This window comes from Neoarius graeffei, chromosome 7 (assembly GCF_027579695.1).
Source record: "Neoarius graeffei isolate fNeoGra1 chromosome 7, fNeoGra1.pri, whole genome shotgun sequence".
Lineage (NCBI taxonomy): Eukaryota > Metazoa > Chordata > Actinopteri > Siluriformes > Ariidae > Neoarius > Neoarius graeffei.
Window position 1 is genome coordinate 70,668,455 of NC_083575.1, and position 20,863 is coordinate 70,689,317.

Consider the following 20,863-nt stretch of genomic DNA (forward strand, 5'->3'; position numbering starts at 1 on the left):
AGCCTCTCATTAGCCAACCATTTCATCAAAGTGCCATCTTCAAACTCACAGCGTGTTGAACAAGGATATAATTTACTCTTATTAAAAGCTAAGAGACGAGAATGTGGTGATACCAAGCAGGCATTTACATACTGTTTTGTCATGCACTGGCCGCTGCAACAGGAAATAAATTGGCATCACGTTGACAGCGCAAGACTGAAGTCTGAATCTAAGAAAACGGAGCTGAAAATACCGTCATTTTCAGGGACAAAAATTCGAACTGTATAGAAACACTTTCAAAAACTGTTAGCGCAACTTCATCCGTAGTGGTTATTCAGATTGTGTATTCTGACATTCAGTGCACAAACACATAAACGCATGCTAACAGGATGCTAACAGGATGTGCAGTGCTCCTGCTGGCCTCTTTAAAACACGAGTACCACAAAGCGGCCAACAGTCAAAATGCTTCATACAGACAAGTCCATGAAGCCTACATAATAATCAGCTAACCATCAATACACATCAGTCCACAAAATACCCCAAACTTTTATATTAAAACCAGAAGCATGTTACCTAACATCACTTCTGAGAAAATGTGTCATTGTGCATTGCCTGAACAAAGACATAAGTCATTATTTCAAATACAGTGACGCCTTTAAAAACAAGGCAGTGTTCACAACCTTAAGACTTGGTTTAAAAAAAAAAAAAGGCATTTGAATGTAAATGACAGTTCTAATTCCCCTCACATACCTCTGAGATGTTGCGGCTTTATTTTCAAGCAAAACTCTTAATCCAGCAATGCTTACGAGCGACATTCAGTACCTGTGCTTCCCTCAGGGACGAGTGGAGTGGGAGGACACGCACAATTAACTAACTGTGGTTGTTGGTCAGCGTCAGCAGCTTCTGTGCCCTTAATCGATAGAGGCATTGTGATTTTTGCAGAGGAAAGTCATATTTATGGTTTGTTTAGCTGCCCAACCACAACACTAGCCCTTACATATCCCAGTGAAAAAGTCAAGTTGTTAAGACGGACAAAAGATGGGGCAGATAGATGACAGTGGTAAATGCTTCCAACAGAGAAAAGGGGGGGGAAAAAAAAAAGTGTCAAAACTACATTTTTCCCTTAGCTTACAAGAGCGTTAAAGGCTCTCTCCTCAGGACAGCATAAGTAGTACATTTCTTATTTGAAAACCACTGCAGTCCTGCCAGGAGTTAAATGTCAAAGCTAGAACCAATTCCAAAAATCTTGTATCATGCAACATTAGGTGTTACCTGCTGTAAGAACTCAATCATTTAAAAAAAAAAAAAAAATATTCAGCTGTCCTCAAATACATGAGGCAAGTGAAAGGATGACAGGTGGAGAAAAGAGAGAGAGGTAAAGAACAGGAAACAGGGCTCGGATGGTTTTCCTTACACAATTCTTTTTGTCACAGTTGGCTGAGCAGCTCATATTGGCACTTAAACAGGAAGTGAACTTCAGGCTCACTACTGGACGGTAAGAATTGCTTAACTACTCGCTCTATGTATAGGAAACCTCAGACCTTTCCGTAGTGGCACCTTAGGACGGTTTTTTTTTTGTCTCGAGTTTTTGGCTGGAACCTTAGGTATCTAAGCAGGCTCTCTTTCGTTCCAGGAGGTCCCTGTAAACAGAGGAGTTGAGGAAACGTGGGAATGAGTCTCTGTGCATGAGCATGTAGATCTGGAGCTGGGCCTCCTCGTACATCAAGCTGCTGGGCTCTGCCAGGCTCTGGTTGATGCCCTCCCTCACCCGGGAATCCAAACTGACCTACAAAACACAACATGTGCGTCAGTCCACCAGATTTTCAAACCAGATGCTCAGATTATGGATGGAGTTCTATCTGCTACCTTACACCAACAAGCATGCAGGAAATACATGTATGCAGGAAATACAAACCAAAGTGAAATTGGTTCAAGGGAAGTCACTGTAAATCTGACATGAACTCATGCGCACGCAACCCAAAATGACCCATTTTCCAGGTAGAAAGCCTTCAAAATGTCCAAGATGGACATCATGTTTCAGCTAGGTCTAAAGTGCATTTTTGAACCAGAATGACGCTACTTTTACTATGGACTGGCAAAACAGTGATAGGTAAATTTACTATGATGCCTCACTGATTAATTGGCACCATGCCAAATTCATTTTTGGCACTGTGCCAATTATGTCAGAATATCAGTCGCTGATGTTCAGTTTCTAACATGGGACCAACTTTAACCTGTACAAACCCTGTGTCCGAAATCGCTTAGGGAATTACTATATAGAGCGCTCACAGGTAAAATGAAAACATTTTCGGACACTAGTCCATCACGCTGGTGTTTACGTCATCATTACTGTCGCACAATTAAAACGTGCCAGATCAGTCGGCTGGTATGTTTTCAAAATAAGTACACACGTGTATTTTTGGGATAAATACATATTATACTGAGCGCATTTCCCCATATTAATCAATACAAAGTCCCTGCATCTTTCAGTTCTTTTAAAATCATGGCTGAATACTTTCTTTTTTGCCACTGCCTTTTAATTTGATTTCTTTCAGTGTGACCACAATGCATGATGGGATATATTGCTTTGGTTAGTGACCATCAGTTTTACACTATTCATGATGCATTGTGGGATACTTTGAGTGCACTATATAGGGTGTAAATAATCCTCACTAAGTTTTCAGACAGCACTACAAAGTGGTGTTCCCACTATACCAGGGGTTGGCAACCCTAGGCACGTGTGCCACAACTGGCACGCCGAGGAATTTCCAGTGGCACACTGACGATGATACACAAACCTAATTATTGAACACATTAAAAATGTGAACTGTCATTGGCTGTTGCATGGCGAGCCTGCTCTTTTAGCATGACTACACAATATAGCGCCCCCCCTCCCAGTGTTGCCAGAGACTGCTGACGTTTTCCAGCCCAAAATATGTTCAAAATCCACCAAAATGCACTTAAAACTGCCCAATCTGGCAACACTTCTCCCTCCCCATGTTTCTCACGAGATGGGCCCACTTAATGCAGCAGTTGCGCTAAGATGGCAAAGAAGCCGACAGTTCGGGCTTTCCTCTCCTCGTGGACCAAAGAATATGGGTTCGTTTCTCAGAGGGACCGTGCTGTGTGCACGTTGTGTTTTGAAAGTGTTTTGTGTCGAGCATCCAGTGTTAAATGTCATTTCGAGGCAAAGCACGAAAAGACTTTCCGAGATCAGACAGATAGGGACGAATCAATCTCACGCACAGTGTGCAGATATGGGAAGCAAGCCCACACTTTAAAAGTCTTTACCTCAGCTAAAAACAATGCCACTGAAGCTAGCTATACAATTTCTCACTACATACAGTAGCTAAACATGGAAAGCCATTCACAGACGGTGAATACATTAAAAGTGCCCTTCAACCAAAAACATTTAATACTGGCTCTTTTTGAAATACCATAGTTCACTCCGAGTTGCATATGCATGCTGCATGTGAAAATGTAATTCTACTCCCATTCCCTGTATTAGCTTATGAAGGAAAAACGAGCGAATCTGAAAAAGCCCTACGTACTTGCGTCACTTCAAAAATTAGTATTCATGGCCTCGCCCACCTTGGCTTGCGACCACCCACGGGAAGAAAGTTAGGATTTAAGCGTGAGGAGAGATAGAGCCCATCTTGTCAGTAGCTAACGAAGAGGACCTAACAGCAAGTTGAAAACATGGCTGAACAAGTTCGTGCCTGTGTTATTTGTGGCAGTAACACATCAACGTTGAATGTTTGGGGAGGCTGAGACCTCCCCTGCGTGAGTTACGAGCGTTCAAAGTCAGGCTGGAGTCGCCGACAGAAACGAAACCTAAGCGGAGCGCCACGGCTCGCCTTGGGGCGAATTACGTCCCGAGGCACGGGACTAGCCCGCCCTGGCAGCGCTGGTTCATTAGGGAGAGGGCAGAGGTCGCTGGCTGCCAATTTGGGGAGGCTCAGAGCTCCCCTGCCTGAGTTATGAGCGTCCAAAGTCGGGCTGGAGCCGCCGACAGAAATGAAACCTAAGCGGAGCAACGTTGCAGGATAGAAGAGCTGAAGAAGAAATGATTGGAATTTTTCTTTGGAACACCATCAGCGAAGTATAATGCAGCGTTAGTACTGTGTTCTGATCATTTCAACCACAGTGACTTTTCAAACTTCGGCGCCTTCAGTAGTGGTTTTGCTTCGAGGTTGTTTTTAATACTTGGATCTGTGCTGTCAAGACGATCGACCACCAGCTCACAAACTGTAAATAAAACATGAGCTTTTTGTTCGAAGGTTTTTGTTACAAAATAGCATGTTCATATTCTCCACGTTAGCATGCATGACATGGTCACAAGCTAGGCAGGGATGAGAGTTTTCCGCTTTTCGGCAGATTTCCATTTTTTCTGAGTAAAAAACGACCTTTTTATATTATGCCAAACCCGTTGAGAATTGTTTTTTCTTAATTTCGGAGGGTTGGGGTATGTTCCTTCATGCTGTTCAAACTTTATTAACTCCAACGATGTTTACACATTATTTGCAAGTCGCCATCTTTAGTCTCGTTTAAATCTCGTTGAATGTGATGTAAAATTCGTGGTTATCTACATTGTTATTGGTCAAAACCATAATAGCCAATCAAAACAGTTTTTACAAAGACACCCACATCCGCTTGTTCTGACCCACTGGAGGTAGCGTCACAATGCTGTTAGCCAATCAGAGGTAACACGTTTACTGATTGCTGTTAGCCAATCAGAGGTAACACGTTTACATGTCATGAATATTCATGAGTAAGAGCTGAAATCCTGTCGTTCTCCCACCACCCACTCCTCCACCAGACTAGAACAGCCTGAAACAGGAGAACCACAGCATTTTTTTTTCTTCACCAAAACCGGCTCACAGGGCATTCATTCATACTAGAGACCACCGCAGAATTAATGAAAAAACGATGCAATGAGACCTTTAAGGAGGCCTTTCTCTCCGGCTCGGATAGTCTTTTTGAGAGGCTGCCAAATAAAGAGACAATAAAATCAAGAATATAAAAAAAAAAAAAAAAAAAAAAAAAAACGACATGCCCATATCAGCCAGAACTGTTGAGCGACGAATTGATGAAATGGCAGAAAACGTAAGGGTGCAGCAAACAACTGGCATAAAGTGGGTTAAAGTGTATGAGGTTAATGGCATAAAACAAGTGCAATGGTGTTTTACATTTGCTTAATGCATTAAATATCCATATGCGTCTAAAATGTGTGGTGTCTAATTACACATAGTTAACAACACCTATTTGAATGGCACACTAACTAACAAGAACATTTCTAATTGGCACTACCTGGCAAAAAGGTTGCCGACCCCTGCACTATACAGTGCCCTATATAGTGAGTAGGAAGCGATTTCAGACACAGGGAAAATGTTCCCAACAAAGCTAGAACTATTGTTGATACAAGATAGTCATAAAATGAGTTTTTATTCTTTCTAATCTCTGAACATGCAGTGTTAACCATTGAGACCAGGACTCAGAATCGGTCAGTACACGTACAATGAATAGACGCTGTCGAGTGTTGACTCATTTCCGGTTCTGGACAGTAACTACATGGTAGTCATTTAAAACGAGTCCCTGTCTCAAGTCCTCTAAAACCAGCCTCAGTCCAACACTGTCGTGGATATTAAAAGTGGTAAATGTATCCTGTAGGGGCGCTATTGAGGTGATTATTCATTGATAGCTACTGGATCAGCCAGCGAAAAATATTGCGAACTTCTCAATGCCGTTTCTATGCATTCTGTAAACGGAGCATCTGGTACAAAAATCCTGTGGTGCGACACAGAGATCACTTACATATATAGTAACAAACAGTACAAAACAGATTGTTTTGATTTTAAAATATGATTGGCTGAGCCATGTTCAAAGCTGTTGTAAAATTGTATATGCACACTTGTGACCACATCACAATTACCAAGCTCTGCATTAAAGGAGAACTGAAAGCAAATTTATCATCAAAAGTCTCTCTCATTTTATTAAATACAGGAATGCATTTTTTGGTAGCTATTTTGTCACTGCTATAACAAGTTCTGAGTGTTTGAAATGCGCTATGTAATATCAGTCCATATGTCAAAGCAATGGCCGTAAACGAGATTCGTTGAGACCTGTGTGAGACATCGTAGGACGGAAGTAAAACTTACAGCGGAAATCAAAGTGACCAACATCTGCCAACGTTGTCAAAAGACGCATGCACCGTCTTTCGAATGCTGATGTAATTAAGCCGGAAGTTTTGTTTGTTTTGATAGCGATCTGGAAAGTTTGAAAAACGTAGGCAGTAATAGTCATTTAAACTCGTTTTTGTGCAATATTTCATTTGGAAAACAGTTTTCAAAATGGCGGCACTGACACCTGGCTGACACTTCACGTTTTGAAGTCTCGCACAAATCTCGAGAAGATCACGCGGATAAGCGACGCCTGCTGCGGATCAAACGAACCAAATTCAACATGGCTAAAAACCAAATAGGCCGATAAGTATAATATTTAAATTGCAATTAGTTGCCAATACGAGGTCACGATATAAGGTTACTAAAACCAAAAACGTAATTGAACACCACGTTAAGAAATAAAGCAAGTTTAAAAATGACTTCAGTTCCCCTTTAATGCACTAGGATTTAAAACTAGTGATTCTAATCAAGTCAAATCTGTCCGTTATGTTGCTTTACAATAATTGTTTATGGTGACATTAGTAATAAAATAAAATAAAATTCATTTATCATATTGCTTTGAGGCCACAGGGCAGCGTAACAACTCTCAAAGGAAAGCACCATCTGCCCTTTTCTACATGCATGAGCTCATCAATGCCCATGACAGGCTAGGACCAATGTAATGGATGGTGAGGTATAGGCCAAGTTTACATTAGACCGTATCTGTCTCGTTTTCTTCGCGGATGCACTGTCCGTTTACATTAAAACGCCTGGAAACGCCGGGAAACGGGAATCCGCCAGGGTCCATGTATTCAATCCAGATCGTGTCAGCTCCGGTGCTGTGTAAACATTGAGAATACGCGGATACGCTGTGCTGAGCTCTAGCTGGCGTCGTCATTGGATGACGTCACTGTGACATCCACCTTCCTGATTCGCTGGCGTTGGTCATGTGACGCGACTGCTGAAAACCGGCGCGGACTTCCGCCTTGTATCACCTTTCATTAAAGAGAGTATAAAAGTATGAAAATACTGCAAATACTGATGCAAATACTGCCCATTGTGTAGTTATGATGGTCTTTAGGCTTGCCATCCTTCCACTTGCAAGTGGTAAGTGACTTGCGCACAGCGGCTCAGTCCCGAATCACTGCTCGTGCACTACACTCGCTCTATGCGCTGCGCAGGGCCGTAGTGCGCACCCTCCAGAGGTCGCTCGCTGTTCAGGGCGGAGTGATTTGGAGCGCAGCCGCTGAGGAGGAAGCGATGAGCCGCACTGACACATTTCAACTTACATGCCAAATTAGTCATGTGATTAGCGTATCCGTGTATTGGCATTGCTGTGTGCACGCGAATCGTGTATTGGCGTTGCTGTGTGCACGCTAATCGTTTTTAAAAACGTTAATCTGATGATCCGCTGATACGGTCTAATGTAAACCCCACCATAGTATGGCATTCCTCCCATGTAGAGAGCACGGCCAGTTTTGCGCTCTTGGACACCCGGGCACTGATCACTGTGGCATTTTTGGGATTCGAACTTACAATCTCTAGATAATAGAGCCCTTGACCAGGCTGTGGAGAGCAAACATTTTTAAGTCTTTTTCTAAATAAATCATTATTTTGTAACATGTTAAATTTCACAGTTCAATGTCGACATATTTAATTTTAGTTCCCCCCCAACACCTCTTACGGGCTGAAAGTGTAATTTTTTTTTTTACTATATTTGGGAGATTTTTTCAGTAGCACTCTTAATTTAACCATGTTACCCCTGTACTTGTCACTACCAAACTCAAACCATTCTCCATTTACCTTGAGAGAAAGTGAGGCCACAGCATCAGAGCATCATTCACATGAGGGAATCGAGAGGAGATTACTAATGTGAGATTGGGGAAGGGCTTCTAGGTGTCCATTAATATCATAGTGTTTAAAAACACCTCCACAGCAGTCAGTCAGTCACTCTAGATTCACATGATTGGATCAGAGAAAAAGTAAACTGTACTTTTGTGCATTTTTGAGAGATAAAACGTAGCAGTGTATTCCGATGTTACAACACATAGTTCCTATACAAAATGTGCAATGGTTATTAGGTCTGTCTATGTAATAATTATTAGTCACGATGTCCTATTTAAACTGGAAACAGTAGGAATGCATCAAAGTTTCACTGACTTAAAAATACACAGTATAAATAATAAAACCTGCTGCATTTGTGATTTTCAGCTAGAGTTGAAAAAATGGCTTGGAATAGCAGTTGTAAATTTGTTTTGGTTACATTTTTGGGATGGTTTTGGCAACCCTGAAACTGTCACAGCCTCAAAATCATTCAACCCCCCCCCACTGTGAATTTATACTACAAACCTCCACATTTCAGTACAAGATTGTATTCAGTGCATCACCATGCTACAAACATGCTAAAATGCAGTATTAGGAATTTTATAGCACAAAGTAGCTTTGAAGAATCACTGGCCAACTTTTTCAACATTTATAAAAAAAAAAAAAAAAGTCAGAACGCTTGAGCTGTTGCCAGAGCTGCATTTCAGACGGTTTCTAATCCAATTTATATGGAAACAGAATATAACAATCACCAATTAGAGGCTTTGTTTACACCTACATCTTTGGCAGCAAGTTCTAATGAATGTGTCAGGAAATGAAACGATGTGCCAATAGAGCTTCAGTCTCCGTGATGGTGGTTCTATAGCCTTTACAGACATGCCAGTCAGAATAACAAAATACAGAGTCGTGTATTGACATCCTACCTCTTTTGGTGACAGGATAGATACATAATCCTCATAAATGATCCTTGCTTTCTCATCTATAGCTGTTGGGTTGGTTTCCTTCTTTAATTCCTCACAGGCTATCCAGAACATAAGGTTCTCCTCACTGTACTCCGACCGGAGGAACTGCCTAAAAACGTCTCTGCCTTCTGATGAGTGCATCATGAGCTCAAAGCTTCGTGCCCAGGCTACAACTTCATCCAGTGTGGGATGCCTTCAACATGGGAGGAAACAAACACACAGGCAATAAGGCTATAAATGCAACGTCAAATCTCTCATCTCATCTCATTATCTCTAGCCGCTTTATCCTGTTCTACAGGGTCGCAGGCAAGCTGGAGCCTATCCCAGCTGACTACGGGCGAAAGGCGGGGTACACCCTGGACAAGTCGCCAGGTCATCACAGGGCTGACACATAGACACAGACAACCTTTCACACTCACATTCACACCTACGGTCAATTTAGAGTCACCAGTTAACCTAACCTGCATGTCTTTGGACTGTGGGGGAAACCGGAGCACCCGGAGGAAACCCACGCGGACACGGGGAGAACATGCAAACTCCACACAGAAAGGCCCTCGCCGGCCACGGGGCTCGAACCTGGACCTTCTTGCTGTGAGGCGACAGCGCTAACCACTACACCACCGTGCCGCCCGTAACGTCAAATCATTATTATTATTTTTTTTTGGGGGGGGGGGGGGGGGGGGGGTCACATTGCATCCACCACTGAAATAGACCCCTGACCAATGTTAAGCTGAGAATTTAAAAAAAAAAAGGGTCACTGATTACTTACTGTTCTTCTGTCGCTTCTATGCTGTCCATTTTTGTACATGTTTGCTGCTCGGGACGTTCTCTACGCTCTTCATTCCTAAAGGGGAAGAACCAGTGGGGCTGAATAAAAGCACAGTTCTGTGAGGAAAACCAGTCAGTCAGTCAATTATAATCCAGGAAGAAAAAAGAGAACACATTATTTTCAAGTAATATTTTGATTTAATTTATCAGATTAAAATAAATAAAAATATGCATCCTCTAACAGATTGGCATCACACACGCCATTTTCATACAGACATGCACTACATCACACTTCCTGGCAATGCGGGTTCTGCATCACGCATGCATAAACATTTTACAGCAGTGGCTGGATGACAAAACCTTCATATTCATGTGTTTTTGTAGTGCTGGATTTTGTGCTGCTTGTGTTGAATAAATATTATTGATTTTATCTTTATTAGGTGATCTTGTACTTTTTATATTATACATATAAAATTTCATAAAAACAACAACATGTACTCAGTGATGTGATGCAGCTTGACACAAAGCAGAGCCAGAGTTACCGCCCTAAAGCCATATTATTTTCCTATTACAGCACTTCCCAAAATATTTTATTGTTCTTATGCCTCAGAAATTTACCCACGTTTAGAATTTTCAGGTTATTAATGAACAAGCTGTGCCTTTTTGTTACATTTAATAAACAAACTGTACATATGCGTTCAATACTGCTAACTGTACATACAGCCTTGCATACTAATCTGGTTCACTTCCCCTCTGTAAATATGCATTTAAATATTTACAAACGATCCATTTGTATACTGTAACGCTCCACTGTCCATCGCTATAACACATAGCATCACTATGCTGCAGTGCTGACTTCTGGCATTTATCTGTAAATAATTCTATATTTTGCACTTCTGGTTAGTGCTAACTGCATTTCATTGGCTTTGTACCTGTACGCTAATGACAAATTTAAATCTAATCTAATTAATGTTGTGGAGAGGAGTTTGTTCCCGGTACCATTTACATTATAGCAGCTATAAAAAACAGTCATTCCCTCAGCAGCCTCTCTTTTCCATTCTCGAAGTTAATAAGACAAATAAATAGGGTTGCAAAGGGGTGAAAAATTCCCGGAAAGTTTCCATGGAAACTTTGGTATGGGAATTTTGGGAATTTTCAAAAAAAAAAACAAAAACCCAAAAACAACACTGGAATTACGGTAATTTAGGGGAATTATTTAATTATTTTATTAAATATGATTCTGCATTTTCGTAGCATTCTTAACATATTTCTTGGCACAATATTTGCACATGAACAAAGATTTCCTGTCTATCGTCACAGGTGTGAAATGCCTCCACACATTGGATAGCACGCGTGGCATTTTTCTGTGAAATAAGATGACAAAACATTTACACTTAACATTTTAGCACATCTGATGTCCCATTAAACTAGCACTAACACATTTTGCTGTAGCTATGTAATGTTCTAATTATCTTGCATTTACATTTATTTTTACCAGTAAGCTAGCATTAAATTTAGTTTTCTTACATGAAATGTTCATAGGAAGCTTTCATTTAGCTTATCTGGTTTCCCATTAAGCTAGCACAATTTGCTGTAACTAGCATCACAAGCTAACTACTTCAATGAAATGGCACAATTCTAATTTACAAGTAAATTGGCACTAGATTTATTCTACTATACCTTTTCATTTTTACTTAAATACCATAACAGATAAAAAAAAAAAATCCTCAAACATCCTCAAAACTTACTTGATGGCATGTAGTCCTTTGTCTGTAATGTGTGATCTCGGTAGTTTGTATTTAAAACAGTTCTAGCTCTTCAGAATTCTAGAAGTTATTGTGCATGTGATAGAGGGCTGCAAAATGCATGTAAGGGGTGTGGCTTCAATAGCTTCTGAGAAAATAACGTTTTGTCCATGTGAGTGAGTAACAGCGTGCTATGCACAACTTTATTCCCATAAATCTGCCTCTTTTAACCAAGATTATGCTACAATATTTTTTCTACTTACTTAATTGACGTCCACTTTCAAAATTCCCAGTCTTTTCCCAAAAATTCCCATGGAAAGTTTCCACCTTTGAAAATTCCCGGAATTTTGCAACTCTACAAATAAATAAATACCCCCAACAAATTGGAAGTGCTCTGTCCTAAAGACTTTCCCTTCGTAGAAAACTCCCTTCATACGTGCATGCACAGACGGACTTCCTTGGTCTCGCTTCATACAGTCAAGCAGTGATTCCATGTGCATTTGCTCGAGAATCCCCTCAAATTAAATAACTTCCCTGCCACAGAATGGCCTGTTAAGATATAGAAATAAAAACATGCATTACAATGGCCAAATTTCAAAGGGAAATAAATTTCACCGATTTTATGAAACCAAAAGGCCGTCTACTTTTAATTCACAAGAATAAAACTTATGCCATTTTACAGAAAGGCTAATTAAAAATCCAGCACAGGTTTTTTTTTTTTTTTTGGGGGGGGGGGGGGGGGGATATCAGTTACGAGGAAGATTTTTATTTTTTGGGCATTAAGATAATTTGATGATTAAATAATTATTTGATTCACATGGCTGGCCTGTGAAACATAGCCTAAAACTTTTCCTGATAAATTTGTGATCAGACATGTGGGGGCCACATTTCCCTTGAAAGTGAGGCTCGTTAAGCTATACGACATGTTTCTTTTTGGCATGATGTTACAGGCCCAGGGATGTACTGAAAGGCTGGAAAGAAATCCTACAGCTGCATCGAACAGCAGCAGTGCTGAAGAATGATTTCAGTTCCACTTATAGAAGTGAATGGACCATTTAGCTATGCTAGGGTGAATAACAGAAGGCAAAGCAGTCCTTCCCTTCATCACACAGGTAAGCCATTGGCTACACAATGATCCATTCATCTAATGAACATGGCTTGAGTTCAAGGTCTGAATCAATGCCCTGAAGACACAGGAACAGGAACTCCGGATATGTTGCTAATGGCCCCAAGAGCTGCAGGAGTAACGATGGGGCTTTCAGACAGATTTTCACTTTGTGCTAAAGTGTCTTTAAAAGAATTTTAACTAGAATCTCCAAAGGGTAAACAATTCCCAGAAAAAAAAAATATCAGTATGAAAAAGATTATAAAACACCCCCAGCAACTTTCACTCACTCAGCTAACTGATCTGATAATTCCCAAAGCCATTCAAGACTTTCTATTTTGGTTTCATGGACAAGAGAGGCTGCCTTTCATTTCTCAAAGTCTCTATTGTGCAAGTATAATTGGGCTTGCTCGCCAAAGGGGTCCGCACATGCTGAGAGCACTCTAAATATATAAAGTGTTCCACACAGCTGTTTTGCATGTGATGTAGGGACAGAAATAGAGGCCTACACAGCTGATAAATACAGAGCATAATAAGGAAATGGTTGTGGAAACCCGACCTTATAAACACAGGTTTGCCCCCTCCTTCTTAATGTTTTCTTTATTTCTTGTGATGTGTTCACATGAGTGAAGGGATTAAAGTGGAAGGGGGGGGGGGGGGGGGGACCTGAAAATTCCCCTATCATTGGAAAATAGAAAAGGAGCTCGAAAGATCTCTAGTCTGTCTAAAAAAAGAAAAATGAATTAAAATTAAAAATAGAAAAATATAGTAAATATAGTTTAAAAAAACAAACAAAAAAAAACCCAAAACAGAACTCCATTTAGAAGTACAGCCCCCCCCCAAAAAAAAGTTTCTATTTTAACTAAAGCAAAAAATGGCATTGCATGAGCATACATTAGGTAGCTATTCATTACGTCCATGGTGGCTTAGGACTGCCAAGAAACATTGCATTTGCATGCTTTTCTTCATCTGTGATTCATTTTAAAAGTTACAAACTGAGTCAATGACCCAGATGTGAGTAGCTAATAGCACAAAGATTAGATAACAGATTGCCGTTAGTGGACTAACATGCATGACATGGATGCGTTTGTAAAAATCAGCAGAATTTCCCAGGTGCTATGAGAGAAGAATATTTTAAATTGCCCAAAATGTATTTCCGCATATGATGATCCAATTTTCAAATCACATCTTTTATGAAAATAGAAGGTTTCAAAGGACAAATCTTCACCAGAGAACAGCCTGGTGAATAGCTTAACATCCATGTTGAATCTGTTCACACTGAAAACCATGTACAAGAATGAAGCACCTCAAGAATGGCTTTAAAAAAAAAAAGCTAGCTCTTTCTAGCAGCTACAAACTGACTTTTGCACAGTACTGTATTTCAGAGGAACAGAAGAACTATTGTTTATCAGTAGTATTTACTGTAGGTTGCACTGTTTTTGCTTAAAAAAAATTATATCTCACAGTGCAGGTCTGTTCAAACATGTGACTAATCAGCATTTAGTGTAGGAGTCACATAGCGGGCATTAATTCATAATTGTGTATATACTACGAGTTCAGTTTCTGGCAACACACAGGCCAAGTAATGATTAGTACACTGTAAAAAGTTTTGTTTTAACTTAATTTTAAAGGCAGCCCAGTTACTTTTTTTTTTTTTTAAAGTTCACTGACATTCATGTAGTAGGTTAAACTGGTTGCTTCATTGTGCCAACCTACTATACGTGTTTCAGTGAACTCAATTTTAATGCAGCCCCATTACTAACTAAAAGAAAAGTTTTTACAGAGTAGGATACCTAGAACACTTAAGTTTTCAGGGTCCACTGTCCAAAACCAGGTAGAGAATTAGATTAATAGTTCATAAATGATAGCTTTGAAAAATGGTACAGTATCAGGTACACGGCTATATATTTGTATGAAGACAGTAGGTACATTTGGCCTTTGGAATTAAATTATATTAAAAAATGCGTGATACTATGCAAGTCTTGGGTATTAAAGGAAATACTACCAAAAATGTAGCAAACAAAAATTATTAAAAAAAAAAAAAAAAACAACAACCCACACCCATACACACGTAAAGAGGTGGGCAGCAAGAGAACAGTAGGTTCTTGAAGTTGAGGTGTTGGAAGCAGGTAAAAATGGGTAAGTGTACGGATCTGAGCAACTTTGACAAGGGCCAAATTGTGATGGAGAGATGACTGGGTCTGAGCATCTCCAAAATGGCACATCTTGTGGGGTGTTCCCAGTATGCAGTGGTTAAGGCCTCTGCATGCTCTTGCGACAAGGCTTTCGCAGATAGCTTTTCGCAGACAGTTGTAATTTATCATTGAGCGGGGAGTAATAGGCGTGCGCGATGTTATTCACCGCCACAACGCAAGGGGGCGCGAAGTCGCTAGGAGTAGTTGGTGGGTGTGGTTAGTGGAATGTTTATCCTCCAGTTACTTATAATGACTAGAACTGGAGTCGTATAGATGTACGTACTTCCTCACTTCCTCGATCAACCGCTCTTCGTGCTGCTCCATCTTCGCTCGTGTTTTTAAAAATGGCGGTCGTGAAAACAAACCAAACCGGGAAAGTAGGGAAGCGGAAGTGCGTGTACAGCGTATGTAGAGTGGACCAATCAGAGCCCTCTTGTCTGCGAGGCTTCTGCGGTGGTCACAATTTTTGGGAGGTGCGCACAGGGCGTCTGCAAAGGGGGGGGGGGGCTTCGCAGACGCCATCTGCGAGGACTGCATTGTCAGCATAAATTGGCCTTTAGTACCTACCAAAAGTGGTCCAAGAGGACAACTGGGGAAAGAATCACGGGTGGTGTGGAAGGTTCATTGATTCACACGGGGCACAAAGGCTAACCCATATGGTCCAATCCCACAGAAGAGCTACTGCATCACGAACTGCTGAAAAAAGTTAATGCGGACACCTTTGTTTTAGCCAGCACATCAACAAGAACTGACTGTTCTCTTGCTGCCCAATATATTAAAAAATATCCCACCCCTTGATAGGAGCCATTGTAATGAGATAATCAAATGTTATTTCACTTCACCAATCAGTGGTCATAATGTTATAGCTGATCGGTGTATATACAGTGTAAGTGGCTTTATTAATCCCCAAATGGAATTTGCAGCGTCGTAGTAGCAAATACATTTCCAGTAAAACGGTAGTCAGTAACGAGAAGGTAATACCTATGAGAACCCTGAATGAAGCTGCTAATATTTCTAAATCTCCATTTATGCAAATGCATACTTGTGAACTATTAATTAACATTTACATTCGGGGTGCATCAATACAGATATCATATCATATCATAGCCCAATACCCTGCTCATTTACTCCTACAGGAAAAATGCTCCGGTACCAAGATCTGAAAACTGTTCTCAGTGAAACTATCAAGAGGAGGAATTACTGCATCTTCCTAAAGCAATCTTAAGCTTAAAACAAACCCATACAACTCCTCAACACACAGCAGCAAGTGAAGCTGAAGTAGTCTACAGACAACACTAGGTGAGGGAAAACAGCTCTTAGTGTGATGTTCTTGACAAACAGCCAGTATTGTTATTGACAGCAAGGGATTCAAACACATTGAAAACAAAAACGTACCTTATAAACAGTCATAGCAGCCCAAGAGTATGAAGACGCATGCGAGTGCATTTCATGGCAACTATTTTAACCTGGGGCAACGTAAACAGATCTGAAATAAAATGTTCCTTCACAAACCTGAGTAATACCAAGTAGATTACTCATTTCTGCATCAGTATAGAGGATTACCAAAAACAACAAACACATACATGGTCGGGGAAACCCCCCTAAGGGTATTGATGCATCCCAGTTGGAATATTGTGATGCCCTGCCTGTACTGAAATGATATCCAGGATTCGATTAGAATTAGTAATGATAATAATGGCTCAAATACCAGTGGAAGCTGCAAAGCACCACGATAGCTACAATATACATAGCAATTAATAGTTTAGCATCATTTGCGTATCTGGCTTTCCCCCCCCCCCGTAACAGGACGTGACATACCAGAGGCATTTACAGCAGCCGCACCAGCACAGACAGCAGGTGTTCGGTCTCGGGTGCCCAGGGGCTTGAGGGGGTCCTTCAATGTGGGCCTGCTGCTGTTTCCTCATCTCAACTCCACTCACACTCTGCGGCTAAACAAACAGCAGGACAACCTTTGGTTAAACATCACAACACCTCATGTTAACTCAATTAAATCTTGCAAAAACAAAATTTGATTTTAAATACAAAATGTGTAAGTTTAGTATTACAAATGTTTGATTTTTTTTTTTTAAACTTGGAACCTTAAAATATGGAGGTGTTTTTTTTTTTTTTGGGGGGGGGGGGGGGGGGCTTTCTGGTCTAATTATAATGCAAGAAAACTTTAGCGATGTCTGTCATTGACAAGTTAATGTGCGATACAGGAAAAGGCATGATTTGCAAATCTGAAAAAAATTATTAGTCAAGTCAAATGATTGGGCATTGAGCTTTGGGAAAATGGCCAAGACCAAGAAAAAAAAAAGTTTAATAAAATTTTATATATATATATATATATATATATATATCCAACTTTATATTTCCTACTCCCCCACCCACCCCACTATATTTACCAAACGGTAAGAACTGAGCTGGCCAAGAAATACTTTTATCATGGATGTATTGTTTTAAATAGATTAAGCTTAGTGTTTGTGCATTTGTTACTAATTTGAATATTTGATATGTACATACTGTGGATATTGCAATTTGATATGGATTATAACTAGTTTCTTTTTTAGTTTCTATTTATTGTGTGTAGTTGGGCTCCTTTTAATAGAAGCGTATAGCCACTGACTAGACTACCCCGTTTTATATATGTTTTATATATATATATATATATATATATATATATATATATATATATATATATATATATATATATATATATATATATATATATATAAAAAAACTCTTACTTCAACATGCACAAAGGCTGCTGATCCAACACTCTGGTTTGTGCAGGTTTCCTTACAGCACCACATAAGTTTCAGTTTCATGATGCTGCTTTTTTATTCCATAGGAAGACAGACATGCACGATACTAATCAAATTAAACTGAAACTAGTAACATCAGGGGAAACTGCTGAAAGAAATCCTACTGGCTAGCAGGACTTCAAAAACAAAATATACGTTCTGTTTAAAGCTACAAACACGAGTTGTCTCAGAGAATACTTTAAAATATGCTTAAACAGGAAAGTAACGGTCTATAGTCTAAAGTCATGGTAGCTACTGGACAGACAGCTGCGTGAACATGTCTGAACAGGAGCACTTATCTGAAACACAATGTCTTAACAAAACCTCTTAGCCGTTAAAACAAACATCTCGAGGCTGAACTGCTGTAGTTTTCCTGCTCCTATAACTTTGTAGTCCTGCACGCAAAGTGGAAGCTGTCTACAATTCAAAAGGACCAACACATTTTCTCTTATGATTTGCTGTTAGTGCTGCTCTCTGTATTTCACAACATTTCTAATTGCCGCACACTTGCAAGCTTGTTTATTTATTCATTTGGCTTCCTGATGAGAAATAACATAGTCGAACGAAGTCAAAGTTAAGTGTTTTAATAAAAGACTCCGTCATGACTTCGTGGCAGTGATGAGATTTGAGCTCAACCCTTCAACCACCAGCCTACTGAGCTACCCCTGTCCATCCTCTTTGGATGGTTAATAAACAAACAGTTTTACTTGAAACCTTGTGTGAAAGAGAAACCATTCACTGTATGGTCCTTTGTGGAAATTTTAAGGGTCCTTTCAAAAAGACAAATAATTTGGGATCGTTAAAGCTGATTCATACCGACACATCACATCAAGCATAGCGTGTACATGCCACACACACATTCAAGCCAAGTTTACATTAGACCGTATCTGTCTCGTTTTCTTCGCGGATGCACCGTCCGTTTACATTAAAACGCCGGGAAACGGGAATCCGCCAGGGTCCACATATTCAATCCAGATCGTGTCTGGTCCGGTGCTGTGTAAACATCGAGAATACACGGATACACTGTGCTGAGCTCTAGCTGGCGTCGTCATTGGACAACGTCACTGTGACATCCACCTTCCTGATTCGCTGGCATTGGTCATGTGACGTGACTGCTGAAAAACGGCGCGGACTTCCGCCTTGTATCACCTTTCATTAAAGAGTATAAAAGTATGAAAATACTGCAAATACTGATGCAAATACTGCCCATTGTGTAGTTATGATTGTCTTTAGGCTTGCCATCCTTCCACTTGCAAGTGGTAAGTGACGCGCATACCCAATATGCACTGAGATCTCACACACACAGTGGCTCAGTCCCGAATCACTGCTCGTGCACTTCACTCGCGCGCTCTGTGAGCTGCGCAGGGCTGGAGTGCGCACCCTCCAGAGGGCACTCGCTGTTCAGGGCGGAGTGATTTGGAGTGCAGGATGCCTGCAGAGCCGAGCGTATCCGTGTATTGGCGTTGCTGTGTGCACGCGAATCGTGTATTGGCGTTGCTGTGTGCATGCTAATCGTTTTAAAAATGTTAATCTGATGATCGGCTGATACGGTCTAATGTAAACCCCACCTCAATCTGGCAAGAGTTCAGGGTTAAGGGGTTTACATTTACCATTTTTTTCTAAGCTTGCAAGTCTCATGTTACCAATATGTTGCTAGTCATTCAGTTTAAATGAGCGACTGAGATTTTATTTTATATATATATATATATATATATATATATAAAAAAGCAATGGCCTGTCATGTAAAGACAACCTCAAAACAGCTCAAAAATTTCAGATGTGTGACAGAACCACAGAGAATGTGTCTGCCATACGAAAGGTATTCAGCTCAAATAACTACATATACATACTGCATGGCAATTTCTACAATTACACAGTGGTATGCAAAAAAGTTTAGGCACCCCTGGTCAAAATTGCTGTTACTGTGAACATTTCATCTTCAACTTGCTTAACTGATCTCCAAAAGGCATAAAGTTAAAGATGACTCATTCCCTTTATATTTTAAGCAATTTTTTTTTATTTTCATCTTTTACATTTTCAAAAATGACAAAGGAAAAGGGCCCAAAGCAAAAGTTTGGGCACCCTGCATGGTTAGTACCTAGTAACACCCCCTTTGGCAAGAATCACAGCTTGTAAACACTTTGTAGCCAGCTAATAATCTTTCAATTCTTACCTGGGGGATTTTCACACATTCATCCTTGCAAAAGGCTTCCAGTTCTACAAGTTTCTTGGGCTGTCTTGCATGCACTGCTCTTTTGAGATCTAGCCACAGATTTTCAATGATGTTTAGGTCAGGGGACTGTGAGGGCCAGGGCAAAACCTTCAGCTTGTGCCTCTTGAGGTATTCCATTATAGATTTTGAGGTACGTTTTGGATCATCATCATCATCATCATCATCATCATCTTATTGTAGGACCCATCCTCTTTTTAACTTCAACTTTTTTTTTTTTACAGATGGTGTGATGTTTGCTTCCCAGGGTCTCCCCAGGTTTAACCACCATAAATTTAAGACTTTAAGACCTTTAAGACCACTTAAATGAGAATTAAGACCTACATCGCACCCATTATGCGGTCGTAGAACACCAGATCAAATTCCCAATAAAGACAAATGTTTCAAGTAAAAATACTTTTATTATAAAAAAGTTGTATACTTAAGTCATGCTTGTCAAATCTTCACATTCAAGACAAAAAAAGGCTAAACCTGGAAGAAAGGAGCACAACGTAGGGTCCAAGTCATAGCCTTAAAAAGGTACACAAAAATGCAGTAGCCATACCAACACATTAATGCCAAAAGGTGTGCACTCACCAGTCAAAAAGCCAAACTGAGGGCCTAACACGAGGCCTAAAGAACGGTCTCTGAACTAATTATGACCATGCACCCAGAGGTGATACTTAAAATAAAATAGTGATGTGGATGTATTTTGTTTTGATATTTTATTAAAAAAAAATAAAAATAATTCACAACACTCTAAACATACAAACTCTTAGTTTCCCAGCACTTGCTTCAACCATTTTACATTTTGTACCCTTGTAAACGAGGGAGGGAGGGAGATACAGAGGGGCATAGATAGATAAGAGACGAGGGGGATAGATGGGAAGAGAGAGATTTAAAAAAAAAAAAAAAAAAAAAAAAAGAGGTAAACCTAGTCTCTTAAAGGTGCACAAAAATGCAATTGGCATACCAATACATTGGTGTGCACTCACCAGTCAAAAAGCCAAACTGAGGGCCCAACTCAAGGCCTAAAGAACTGTCTCTAAACTAATTATGACCATGCACCCAGAGATGATAAACAGACAAACTCTGTCTTAGTTTCCCAGCA

General features: G+C 40.2%; 1 protein-coding gene across 2 annotated transcripts in view; it reads right to left on the reverse strand.

The window, feature by feature from the left end:
• Positions 1-514: 514 nt before the first annotated feature.
• rgs17 (regulator of G protein signaling 17) overlaps positions 515-20,863 on the reverse strand; it is a 48,287-nt gene continuing 27,938 nt past the window's right edge. For both annotated transcript variants that reach the window (XM_060924830.1, XM_060924831.1), the window contains 4 exons: positions 16,558-16,688; positions 9,696-9,770; positions 8,888-9,119; positions 515-1,765 (listed from right to left, as the gene is read on the reverse strand). In XM_060924830.1, the coding sequence (XP_060780813.1) occupies positions 1,580-1,765; positions 8,888-9,119; positions 9,696-9,770; positions 16,558-16,688 (624 nt within the window). In that variant the 3' untranslated portion in view covers positions 515-1,579. The remainder of the gene's footprint in view (positions 1,766-8,887; positions 9,120-9,695; positions 9,771-16,557; positions 16,689-20,863) is intronic.